This window comes from Mesocricetus auratus, unplaced genomic scaffold (assembly GCF_017639785.1).
Source record: "Mesocricetus auratus isolate SY011 unplaced genomic scaffold, BCM_Maur_2.0 Super-Scaffold_100006, whole genome shotgun sequence".
NCBI lineage: Eukaryota > Metazoa > Chordata > Mammalia > Rodentia > Cricetidae > Mesocricetus > Mesocricetus auratus.
The window spans coordinates 100,957,537-100,970,208 of NW_024429190.1; the positions used below are offsets into that span (position 1 = coordinate 100,957,537).

At 48.8% G+C, this 12,672-nt stretch overlaps 1 protein-coding gene across 2 annotated transcripts in view; it reads left to right on the forward strand.

Moving 5' to 3' along the window:
- Il17rd (interleukin 17 receptor D) overlaps positions 1-12,672 on the forward strand; it is a 59,751-nt gene that overhangs the window by 30,595 nt on the left and 16,484 nt on the right. For both annotated transcript variants that reach the window (XM_005077677.4, XM_040747778.1), the window contains exons 2-5: positions 5,908-5,965; positions 9,269-9,394; positions 11,243-11,361; positions 11,894-12,014. In XM_005077677.4, the coding sequence (XP_005077734.2) occupies positions 5,908-5,965; positions 9,269-9,394; positions 11,243-11,361; positions 11,894-12,014 (424 nt within the window). The remainder of the gene's footprint in view (positions 1-5,907; positions 5,966-9,268; positions 9,395-11,242; positions 11,362-11,893; positions 12,015-12,672) is intronic.

A 12,672-nucleotide genomic window follows, 5' to 3' on the forward strand; every position in this document is an offset into this window, starting at 1 on the left:
TCACAGAGCTGGTCAACAGCTTTGTAAACTGTTCTGTAGGAAACAGTCCTGGGCTTTTAGCTACTACACCATTTTGATATTTAATGATCTGAGAATTAAAGGCACTTGTTTGTTGCCTGTTATTCAAAACCTGTAAATGCCAATGCTGTGGCCTCAGGGTGCTACATTCTTAGTTAATTAGCCACCCCCACTTGCTGCACTAACGGTAGCTTTTAATTTGTTCCAAAGGGAACTAAGAAGCCAGGCCCAGTGCCTGGAGCTCTGCTGTGAAATTTCCTTTGGTTGGTGCTCTGTAGCAGGAGCAGGGCGGAAGCAGCAAATGAGAGAGCTTGATGGAGAAAACATCTTTTACTCAGTTAGGAGGGGGCAGGGGGACACTTCTTCAGTGCTCTAAAGGAGTAAAATTCAAGATGTAAGATTTCCTGTATCATGGTCTAGCCATCTGTCGAAGCAAATACCTGAACACAAAATGTTGGCCTTGGGGCAGGATCCTTCCCCAGCTTGGTGCCTCCGTGGCCGATTTCCAGAGGTTGGTACAGTCTGGAGACACTGGTGTCCCAGCGCAGCATTTCTGGTCCGCCTCTGATGTTTTAACTCCCTTTTAGAGCAGATGCAGTTTAAGGAAGGCTGTGCTGTACGACACTGCTCTTTGCAAAAGAGAGCAGGCCAAATGGTGAGGTCCAAACAGGATTACATCCAAGGGGCTTGACTAACATGCTTGAAAGTCCTCCCGGGTTTGATCCCTAGTGTTTATAACCCGGGTGATGCTGACCTGTAATTCCAGCACTCAGGAGGTAGAGGCTAGAGGATTAAGTCAAAGTCATCTTGCACTCAATAGAGTTTGAGGTCTGCCTGGGACAGGAACCCTGTCAAAAAAAAAAAAAAAACTTGACCTAGGCATGGTTCCTGGGAGGGGAGGATGGAGAAACAGGCCTGTAGATGTAACTTATATTGAAAGTTATTGAGGGGAGACAGGAAAAACCCTATCTGCCCCAGGGGAACAGCAGGAAAGAGCACAGGGGGAGGGGGATGTCTGTGGGGGGCTGTCCTTTAAAAGGGCCCTTTGCACCTGCATGCAGACTATGCAATCATGGAACGCTGGGCTGACCAGGGCGCTGCCTGAGTGCATTCTGCCGGGTGACAGGGGCAGGCCAGCACAATGCTTGAATCCTTACAGTGGTACACACTGCACCTTTAATCTCAGCAAAGGCAGCAGGAGGGCGCATCTGTGTGCCAGCCTGGTTTGCATAGCCAGTTCTAGGCCAGACAAGACAAAAACAAAATGAACAGAAATTCAAGAATGCTCGCATTCAAGTCAACCAAGCTGGCAACTAACATTCAGCGAAAGGCCTGGGGTGGAAATGTAAGAGCATCCACCCAGAAGAAGTGAGGCTTGTTTTTAGAGCCCTCTCCCCCTTAAAAAGCACAGCCATTGCAGCCCCACACTGTAACCAACCCTGGGGAGACAGAGGCAGGGACAGCAGAGCAGCCTCTGATTTCCTGGCTCCTGCACGCATCTGTTGTCCCGTCTGCAGCTCTGTCTCTGTTTTTACTAAGGCAGGTGTCTTCCCATCCCAGGAAGCTTTGCATGGGCATTTCTGAGTTGTGTGTCTGACACAGTGCTGTGTCTCAAGGGTCCCATGCTGGTCCTTCCCAAGGGCTTTTTCCCTTGCTCTTGTAGCTCAGAGAAGGTTAGAAACAGTGAGAGGGCAGTGACTGGAAAACACATCTTATGAGCCTGATGGACTCCAGGTGAGCCCCAGGGAAACCCACCGAAGCCCATTTCTATTTCTAGGATTGCAGGATGCCAGGCCAGGCTCCGAGGTCAGTGTTTCCTGTCTGCAGCCCGGTGACAGAGAGAAAGTGATTGGTTGTGGGCGCAGGAGGTGCAACCAGACGGCATTGGTACATGCTCTGTGTCGTGTGGCTGAAACATGCGTGTGTTAGGCCTCAAACCCAGGACAAGTGGCTGAGGTGCCTATTTAACCTGGCTGCTATGTTCTCCCAGCGTCTTCCAGCAAACCCTGTCCCCTACCCTGAACTCCCCAGCCCAGTGGCTGAGTTGCCCTCCTCAGCTGCCCTTCCCTTACAATCTAGACAGTTTGGTTAGCTGGCCTTTTGTCTACCCATTACTCTCGGACTCTCCCCTCTCCTCACGTAGCTGGACTCTCCCAGATGTCCCTGCCTCTGGCTATGCGCCCCCTCACATCTACAGTGAACCTCCCCCACCCCAGCTAGGAGCAGCCATGCCCTCCTTTTCTTCTTTCTGCATTCAGCCTGTAGTTAGCGTTCCGTTGCTGCTCTGAAAATTACCTTGAGCTTCATGGCATAAGATGACACAAAAAATTCTCGTTCCGTAGTTCTGGAGGTCAGAACTGTGAAATGAGTCAAACGCTGGCAACTCTGGCACCGTCTTGGATGCTGCAGGGCAGAATCCATTCCGTGGCTGGCCCAACCTCCAGAGGCCTCGCACCTTCCTCTTCTGTCTTCAAGTCAAGTATGGGAGTCATCTCTTGTGGGCCAGTCTCCTCCTCCCTGACCCATCTGCCGTCCTATCTATCTGTCTGTCTATCTGTCTGTCTGTCTGTCTATCTATCTATCTATCTCTTTTCTCTAGTACCAACCCTTCAGCGGCCCACCAGGGTAATGCAGAACACTCGTCCTCATTTCAACATCCTTGAACTTAATCGCCTTAATCCCGTCCACTGTGTGTAAACTAAGTCACAGGTTCTAGGACTGGACGCGGGCACGGTTAAGAGGGTTTCATTTCTGTCTGCATGAAACAACAGTGTTTTGTAACCTAGCCTGGGCACAGTATTTCTAAGGTAGTTCCTGTGGCCCCTGGAGCAACTAAAAAGTTTTGGGAGTAAGGACAGTCCAGGGGTGGATGTACTGCTCACACGTGGAGAAATTTACAAGAGCACATAAGAACAAAAGGTCTTTAAAGTACAGATAAGAACTGATGCCCAGAGAGGTGTCTAGACTTGTTCCTGGGTTTAGGAGCTGCAGTTGTCTGTGGAATTAAAATCTCCACTTCACATCTACAAACACAGAAGTGCCACACCAGACCTGTAGGGACTATGGTGACTATGTTCCTCTCCAGTGAACATACAGGCAGACCGATGTGTAGGGAACACAGTGTGTTATGGGCTAGTCAGGCCGCCTATGGGGAGCAAAGCCTGGATGACGAGAAGGGAATTCTGTGGGTACAGGACGAAAGGTTCAGGCATTGTGCTGGCCTGCCCTGTTACCTGGCAGGATGCACTCTGGCCAGCCCGGAGTTCTGTGAGAACCAAGCAGGTGCAAAGGACCCCTTTAAAGGACTGACCCCTGCCTGCTTACGATCTTTTTACTCTTGTCTTCCTCTCCATCTCATCCCCCCCCCCCCCACCCCACCCCGTCCACCAATAAACTCCATGTGGGATCGTTGAGCCATGGTTTGTGTGTCATTACTGGATAAACCCAGACATTTAACAACACAGTTCTCCAATGGAACTGCAGTGTTTGTGGTTGCAGGGGCTTGGGGATGGGGGGTGAGGGAGATTAGTTGGAGAACCGGGCGTCGAAGGGCCACACGGGGAATGGTGTAGAGGGGTAGGGAGCCAGGGAAGGACTGGGAGCAGGCAATGAAAGAGACGGGCATGTTCGCACCTCACCCTTGTGACCGCAGCCTCTTGGAGTCAACTTCCGGGTCTGATTTGTCTCTAGACACATCCGTAGGACAAGTTGGAACCATCAGTGGGTAATGGGTGGGCACCCCACACAAGTCTCAATGTCCTTGAAGCCAGCTCACCTGAGCCTGCATGGACAGCTCCTCACATCACAAGCCTTGTTTGGATGAAGTTGGGTTCCTGTGCACGGCATGGACAGGTCACTGCCTCGGGCTCCTGTTTACCAGGCGTGAACCACTGAAAGCGCCGACAAATATTTGTTATGAACATGCCCCGGTAGAAATTGAGGGGGGGCAAACAGAAGACAGAGGGGAGCAGCGACAGAGGAAAAGCCAAGTGAGTTTCACAAGTTATGCAGATCGGTCTCTAGATAGAGTCCCTTGACATGTGCTGTCAATGGAGTGTTACCATGCTCTTCTGCAAACCCCTCCCAGAAGGAAGCTGCTGTGCACATCCTTTAAAACAAACACACATCCAGATAATTCTGGAGACTGGAGCAACCCCAGGGGAGGGGAGTGGTGTCCCTTGCTTACCAGCTGAGAACACTGATCTTGGTTTTCTCTCCCGGGACTGCTGTTTCCTCAGCACGATGGCCAGCTACCGGCCTTCCCTCTCCTGGGCTTTGTGTACATGTTGGGAGTGCATACCCTGCATTTCTGGCATGTAGGCTTTGTCGTCTGAATGGGAGTGCTCGCTGGGCCAAGGGATTGCTATTTGTCTGTGTGCAGTTACTCTTCTCTGGAAGTAGGAGTGGCAGGCAACTTGATGAAGTGGGCTTACGGCTGTTACGCATACGACATCACCTAAAATAATGTCTGGCTCATCATGGGACGTGAGTTTGTGTCCTGGGGCTGTGTAAGGGGGAGGGGTGGTGTGGTTGGCAGTTTTGAACATTCCCAAAGGTTTGTGGGTGTTTGGATTTGCCGTCTTCCTGGTTGTTACTTGGGTCTCTGCCTTAAGTCGGGGAGCTTCTATCTGACAGACGGAATGCTAAGTTTCATACCACGAGATGTGTTCCTCAGGTTCACAAGAAAGGGTTGGAGAAGGAGCTGGAGGGGGGGTGCGTGCTCTGGGGCCGCTGGGGGCACCCAGTAGATTTAGGTTTTGTGTTGTTGCTTCCCTGTTCCCCATGCCGGCGCGTCTTTCTGCGCAGCTGAGATTTTCTGTGTATCTGAGCTCGGGGATACGGTTTCAGTGGGCGTGCCTGGCTTCAGGATAAGCAGCATGAGCATGCCTGGAGCATATGGAAGTGATGGGGTTGTGGCCTGGAATCCTGGGCTCCATCAGAAGTGTTCTCCATGCTGCGTCTCAGCGTAACAATTGCCCATTAAACCCCAGGCTGCGAGCATCTGGTTCTCCCCAACATCCTCCTTGTTAAGTGGAAACCTTAGCTGTGTGGTTCAAATAGTTTCCCATCATTTAGCACTTCAGAACTAACATTTTGAAGGAGCGCCCAATTAATGCCGAATGGCATATTTGCAGATTATTAAAGAGATGTTTGAACAGAGTCTGTAGGCCTGGACTGACTGATCTGGGGCAGCCTTTCTTGGGAGGATCAGCTTTGGGGTTGGGAAGAGGCAGGGTCAATGGGAGGATCTGGTGTTCCCTCTGTGGCTGCTGTAATTGGACTGGGAAGTCTGGTGGAGTTGTTACCCTACTATTAAGGCTGCAGATGGCTAATGGCCACATCACCAAGAGTTGAGGGTTCCAAGTTTTAAAGTCTTTTTTTTTTTCCTTTTATGACCCACCCCGTGTATTCCCAGCATAGGTATGGAGGCAGTGAAGAATTTTCTCATTAAAAGGAATGGCTCATTCCCACATTCATTTCCAGTCTTGGAATGAGAACCGGTTTCCGTAGACCCGAGGAATTGCCTATCTGTCTTGCCGTACTTTCAGACGAGGCTGCCTAGCAGGCGAGTTTTATAGCTACGCAGAGGATCCAACTGGAAGGGCTCCATCTGGCAGCCCTGGTCTCTGTCCTAATTTTACTGCTAATGAATTATTTAACCCCTAAACATAGACCTGCCCGTGCCTGTTGTCTTAGGGGAAAGAGTGCCCAAGATCCCCCGTGGGTTGGGATCTCTTGGACTGGAGGGTGTCTGGGGTCATAGAACAGTACTAGGATTGGAGCCAGGAGACAGGACTGCATGACCCTTGGGCCCTTGCCATGCTTTGTTCATTGGATGCTGGGAACGTAAACTGCTTCACTCTGCATTTTGTCCTCATTTTCCCACAGGGAGTGGGGCCATCCAGCAGAAACAGCGGGCTGCACAACGTCACCTTCAGATACGACAGTAAGTAACCAACCTGACCACAGGGAAGGAGGCAGGCAATTTCTTTCAGAAATCCAAAGTGCACACACTTGTACTTCATCAAGGACACTGTGGGTCCAGGGGTTGAGGGTCTTCTGAGCCTGTTTGTCAGCAGTTGCAGCCTCTTAGTCTAATGTGGTTTTCAGAAAGGTCAAGTGTCTAATGTGGCTTTCAGAAAGTTGTGTGTGTGCGCGAAGACCCGCCCTTGGGACACAGCCTTGTCTTTAAGAGCAAACACAGATGTCGGGAGGTCCCATCAGGGGATGAAGGGGTGAATTCACTCAAGTGTAGGCTTCAAGGCAAGGATGGAGACTGGCCAACTGGGCAGCCCATCCGATCTGAAGGGGCCACTGGCTTCCTCATTCCAGCTCATTGTGGTCTTGAGGGATTCCCACTGGATGTAGCCAGATGCGGTTTCTAAGAATAGCGAAGTTCTGAAAATAAACACCCTACCCCCGTAAGATGTTTTTCACTATGGGCCTTTATTTAAGACTCTTCCCACCCCCATAACACATATACACAAATACTGAGTGGACCAGGCAGAGCTATGTCACAGGGTAGTCAGGTGGTCTCTAGTTGGCCGTCTCTGACTTAAGTCTAATGAGGTACCAAGTACAGTTTCCCATTTGTCTGTGTGACAAGTGACAAAATATCTCCACACAGTTTATAATCGTCTCTTTCCTTAGCATCAGTTTGAGGCTTAACTGGGGCAGCCCAGGCCTGCTGTAGATGTTACTGTGGGAAGTCTACCCAGCTGTGTTTGAACACAAGCAGCAACACTTTTTGTTGATCTTTCCTGCCTGAATCCAAGGGCAAGGTGACTTTTCTTCTGATTAAAGATTTATAACCCATTGTAGGCTGAGGATGTTATTTGGAACTGTGAGCATTTTCACCTCGTTTACACTAATTTATATATAAACATGATAAGAGGTGCTGCAACTCTCGTTAGTTGGCTCTTGATTTCTCATTCATGCCATTTGGAGGCCTCTGGAATAATCCATGGGATAGTCATCTGTACTCTGACCAAGCTAGGTCTTGGAGATCATGGATACAGTGTGACAGTTTTAAGACAGGCAGGTGTGTTTCAAATTCACATCAGCAGATGCTGGCTTGAGTATTTCAAGTTACCCAGAAAGACTTGTACATGACAAGCAGGCGCTTCATTCATGTCAGTGTGCACGTTTCGAGTAAACGCCATGATGGTCATGAAAGATTTGCAAGCCTGTGATACTTGATTCGGCTAAGTAAAGACATGTGCAGAGAATTGTCCTTTGAGCTAGAGAGTTGATTTCTAATCAGTGCTCTTGGTCCTGGCAGATCCTGTATTAGAGTCAAGAGCTCGTTTGCGAACAGACATTTATCTGTGATTTAATATGGATTTTTCAAAATTATTTTAAGTTTGCATTTTGGCTGCATGTCTGTCTGTGTGAGGGTGTCTGATTCCCAGGAACAGAGTTACAGACAGTTGTGGGCTGCCATGTGGGTGCTGGGAATCGAACCCCTGGGTCCTCTGGAAGACCAGTCAGTGCTCTTAATATGGATTTTCATGGCAAAAAATTCTATGCCCGCAGAACGTCTTATGTTGCCTTTTTGGTTTTGCTTTTTTGTGCTTTTGAGACAGGGTCTCATGTACCCAGGCTGACCTTGAATTCATGATCTTCCTTCCTTAGCCTCCAGAGCGCTTGTTTCATGAGCATTTGCTATAATCCCCCGATTTGTTGGATTAAAATTTTGCCCATGTGTCTGCCTCTTACTCATTACTTTCTTCTTAATTCTTCATCATTTAATTAGAATTTTATTCATAGTTCACATTGAATATATTTGAACTCAGTTAATTTGGGGGGGGGGCAAAAAGTCCTTTTGTAATTGTATTCCAAAACTTCAGACCAGCTGCCTTAGTTAGGGTTTCCATTGCTGTGAAGAGACACCACGAACAGGACAACTCTTATAAAAGGAAAACATTTAACTTCAGTAGCTTATGTAGTTCAGAGGTTTAGTCCATTATCACCATGGCAGGTGCTGGAGAAGGAGCAGAGTTTTATATCTTGATCCAAAGGCAGCAGGAGACTGCTACACTGGGTGTAGCCCGAGAGTTTGAGATCTCAAAGCTGGCACCCAAAGCGACACTCCCTCCAACAAGGCCACACCCGTAGTACCACTCCCTATGGTCCAAGCATTCAAACAGAGTCTGTGGTGGCCATACCTATCCAAACCACCACACCAGCTAATAACTGGGATACAAGCCATGCTGTATTATTGTGTGGTTGCTATCAAATAAGATACTTATCTCGTCTATGATGAACCTATCACTCAGAACTAGTCACCAGTCACCTGAGCAACAGGTTCATTGTAGAAGAGGGGATAAAATTCAGCAGACTTAGAAATTGCCCGTAGTCTCCCACCCCAGGGCAGTGCCTCACTGGGGTGCTGGGCAGACGAGGTGAAGCCCTTGGCAGTTGGTACACAAGAGGGGAGTCTGAGTTGAATCATGAGGGTTCTGGGGAAGGCAGAAACAGGTCTCTCAGCAAGGGTGCCTGCCATAGAACGTGGTGACCCAGCGTTTGTTCATTCAGCATGGTCCTGTGCTGATCCAGCATGGCTCTGGCTCTGAGCTGAGGGTAACTTCTGAAGGTGTTCTCTGCAACCCCAGCTGATGCAGCTTCTCACTCCACCACACAAAAGAAGGTTTTTTCCTCCCTGCTATTACTTTGGGGATTTGGAGATTAAACAGGGTTGTTGGTATCTCTCAGAAAAGTGTTTTGTCTTTGAGAATGTAAGCTGGCACCCATAGCCCCAACACGCTACTGTGTATTATAGAGTCTGAGTCATTTAACAGTTTGTGTGTGAAATGACTCCCCTGGGGTTCACACCCCCGTGGCAGTTCCTTTCCCTGATGACCTTGCTCTCTTGGTCTCCTAAACAAACACACTCCAAAGTGTTTAGCAGGGTTTTGTTAATGCTGGAAACTAACTGGTGGGATTGGTGTGAGCACTTAGTGATTTCAGTAAAATGTCATAGGAGTAAGGAAGAAAACAAAAACAAAACACAAATCTAAACTGTATCCAACAGTCCTAGCAATGTCCAGGAGTTCTTATTCCAGAGAGCGGGTGGGCTTTTGTTGCTGCAGCTGCCACGTCCCTGGGTAACATATTTCCCAAGCCATAATCAACTTCGGTGTCTTAGGTTCGGAGGAAATTCTTAATAAGAGTGGATTTGGTGCCTCAAGGCACTGCTAAGATGAAACTGAACAGAAAGGTTAAAACGGTCCTCCTTTCCCCAATCTAGACTGTACGACCTACTTGAATCCAGTTGGGAAGCACATGATCGCTGATGCCCAGAACATCACCATCAGCCAGTATGCTTGCCATGACCAAGTGGCAGTCACCATTCTTTGGTCCCCGGGGGCCCTTGGTAAGTGGAAACAGTCATTCTCTATGGGGAATGCATGGTGCCACAGTGAGTGGCCATGTGTGGCCTCCAGGCAAGTGGGTGTTGATGAGAATGCAGTGGACACACACACACACACACACACACACACACACACACACACACACACACACACACACCATACCTCTCCCTCTCCCTCTCCACCACACACACACAGCTTGTAGCAGTGCCCCATGGCTTGTGTTTTGTTTCGTGAGTTTGAAAGATAAGCGTGATTGGCTTTTTTTTTCTCCCCACTTTGTAGCCTAGGCTGAGTGCTTCAGCCTTCTTGATCAGAGGGGGGAGATGCTGCTGGGAGCGCCTGTAGCATGTCCAGGGCATATTGGCTTTGGTTTCCACTATAAGGGATCTCTGTTCTCTGTGGTCACAATGACATGTGGACCCACCTTCAACACATTTTGTAATTTTTTTTAAAAACCTCTCCTCCTCCCCCGTGGAATTCTTTGTTTTTTAAAAAAGCATGAAATTGGTGAATTTTAAAGTTGGAGACCAAGTTTGTTTGTTTTTTTTTAAAGTCAGGGTTTCTCTGTGTAATAGTTCTGCCTGCCCTGGAACTCACTCTGTAGATCTGTAGACCAGGCTGGCCTGGAACTCAGAGATCCACCTCCGTCTGCCTCCCGAGTGATGGGATTAATGGCTTGCACCACCACTGCTGAGCCTGAATGTTGTTTCTCTTTTGGTCTCAAAAGGCAGATTCCGATGAAATCTAAATAGTAGGCCCTACAGAGATGCTGTATCGGGCAGTCACGTCTGAATCTCTTGTCTATGAGTCCAGTGTCACCCCACCGGAAGCTTTGTGATTGAAAATACGCCATGCACCGTAAAACTCCCAGCTTCTACAATATGAGGCTCTAATTGTGGCTTCTTTGCCGGAGTCACCATGAAATATGTGCTCCTCATTAAATAATTACAGAATTGGAGGACCTACTCAAAAGAGAAAAGATTTCTGTGACCTTTGCCATCAATAATTTCCCCACCTGGTTAATTGCATCCTGTGTAATTACTTTTGCCCCGGGAGGGGAAGGGTTGAAAATGTCTGCTTGTCTGGTGTTCAGAAAGCACGTGAAATCGATATCTTGGCAGCCGAGGCCAGCTTTGGGGATCTCCAGCTGCGCTTGGGACACTGCAGTCTCCAGGGCACACAGAGCCCCCGTGCTGGCTCCTGTGGCCATCAGCGCTTAATCCCTTTGAAAGCCCTTTGCAGTGGGAGGGCGCTCAGGTGGAGGCCGGGCTTTCAGCAGCGCTGTGGGCATCTGGGGCCTCTGAGGGCTACGTGCAGAGCTCACACTGGGCATCTGCATTTCAGGGTTGATTAGAGTAAGGCTGCCAGTTCCCTAAAATATTTAATCTCAAGCCCACGAACCCTCTTGGGAGCAGACATACACTTTGTTGGGAATTTGTAAGTTCCCAGTGAAACACATCAAGAAAGTATATAGCTAAAACTCGGAGATTAAAAAACAAAGTCTGGGGGCATTTCACTGGGATTATTGTCAGCTCAGTCAGTGTGCCTCAAATTATGCTTTCCATGGAGACTTGGTGGTCACTTAGGACTTGATCCTAAATGTTGAACCCAAGTGTACAAAAGCAATAGATCCTTGTCCCAGTGGCTGAGTGGGCTAAAGATGTATTAGGTACCATGGTGCCAATCACTCAAAGCTGTCCCAGAGGAATGAAGGGATGTTGCGGATTCACTGACAGAGTAGGACGTCCCTGAGCTGTGGTGCGTGGCTGGAGAGGATGCGACCTTGGAGGAGGGAAAGTGTGTCCAGAGTAATTAGGTCTGCATTTCATGAAAGCCCCTGCTTTGCTTAGGCATTGAATTCCTAAAAGGATTTCGAGTAATACTGGAGGAGTTGAAGTCGGAAGGAAGACAGTGCCAACAGCTGATTCTCAAGGACCCGAAACAGCTCAACAGCAGCTTCAAAGGAACGGTAAGTCCCACTCAGGGAATGTGCTCCTGAAGACACCATTGTTCCGGGGGTCTGAATGGCCCATTCAAAGTCTGAAACTGGAGAAGGGGTGGGGTGGGGGGCTGTGGGGTCCACAGCTCAGCCAAGGTGGGTGAGAATGGGAAGGCAGCAGCTGAGCCTGCCACACACCCAGGAAAGCTCTTCAGCAGGCCTCCTCAGCTGTGGTAAACACACCTCTCTGGTTACATTGAAGCAGCCACAGCTCTCCCAGGTGTCTGTGGTCTGAAGAGTGCTGTGGGCTCACCCTTCTTCGATCCCTCCAGCTCCAACACTCAGAACTAAGGTGCCATGGCTTTCTTGTCTTAAGAACACACAGCACTGTCCATCTTTAGCATCAGGGCTCCAAACCCAAGCGGAGTCTGTCAAGTTGACCTGACTTTCCTGGGACCTGCTCGGCCCTGCATTTGTGTCTAAGTGACAGTGTGGAGTGCTGGTCTTTTGTAGGTGGGGGTGGACAATTCCTCACACTACAAGTGTCTTTGTTCCCTTTTAGGGAATGGAATCTCAGCCTTTTCTGAATATGAAATTTGAAACGGATTACTTTGTAAAGATTGTCCCTTTCCCTTCCATTAAAAATGAAAGCAATTACCATCCTTTCTTCTTCAGAACCCGGGGTGAGTATGGTCTTTCTTGCCTGGCTCCCAAAGGAGTCATTTCTACTTCCATTGATCTCTCCACAGATGTGTTTGCAAGCATACCAGATACTGATAAGCAGGGTGAGAAGCAAATTCACTTTAAAAAAAAAAAAAAAAAAAAAAGACATGGTTTCTCTACACTTCAAGTTGCCCTGAAATTCAACAGGTAGCTCGAGTTAGACTAAACCTCATGTCAGTCTTCCTGTCTGCCTCTGCCTCATTGAATGCTAGGATTACAGGCATGAGCCACTATACCAGCTCAGAAAAGAATTTTCAAGAATAAAGGCTAGTCGGGCGGCAGTGCCTCACGCCTTTAATCCCAGCACTTGGGAGTCAGCTGCATCTCTGTGAGTTCGAGACCAGCCTGGTCTACAAGAGTTAGTTCCGGGACAGCCTCCAAACCTCCAAAAAGAATAAATGCTAAGGGCTGGGGAGTTGGCTCAGTGCTTAAGAGCACAGGCTGTTCTTCAGAGGATCTGGGTTTGGTTCCCAGCACCCCTTTGGCAGCTCACAACCGTCTGCAATTCTAGTTCCAGGAAATCCAGTGCCCTCTTCTGACTTCTGTGTATACGGGCACACAAATGGTTCACAGACATGCCTGCAGGCAAGACACCCATATACATGTGATAATAAAGAG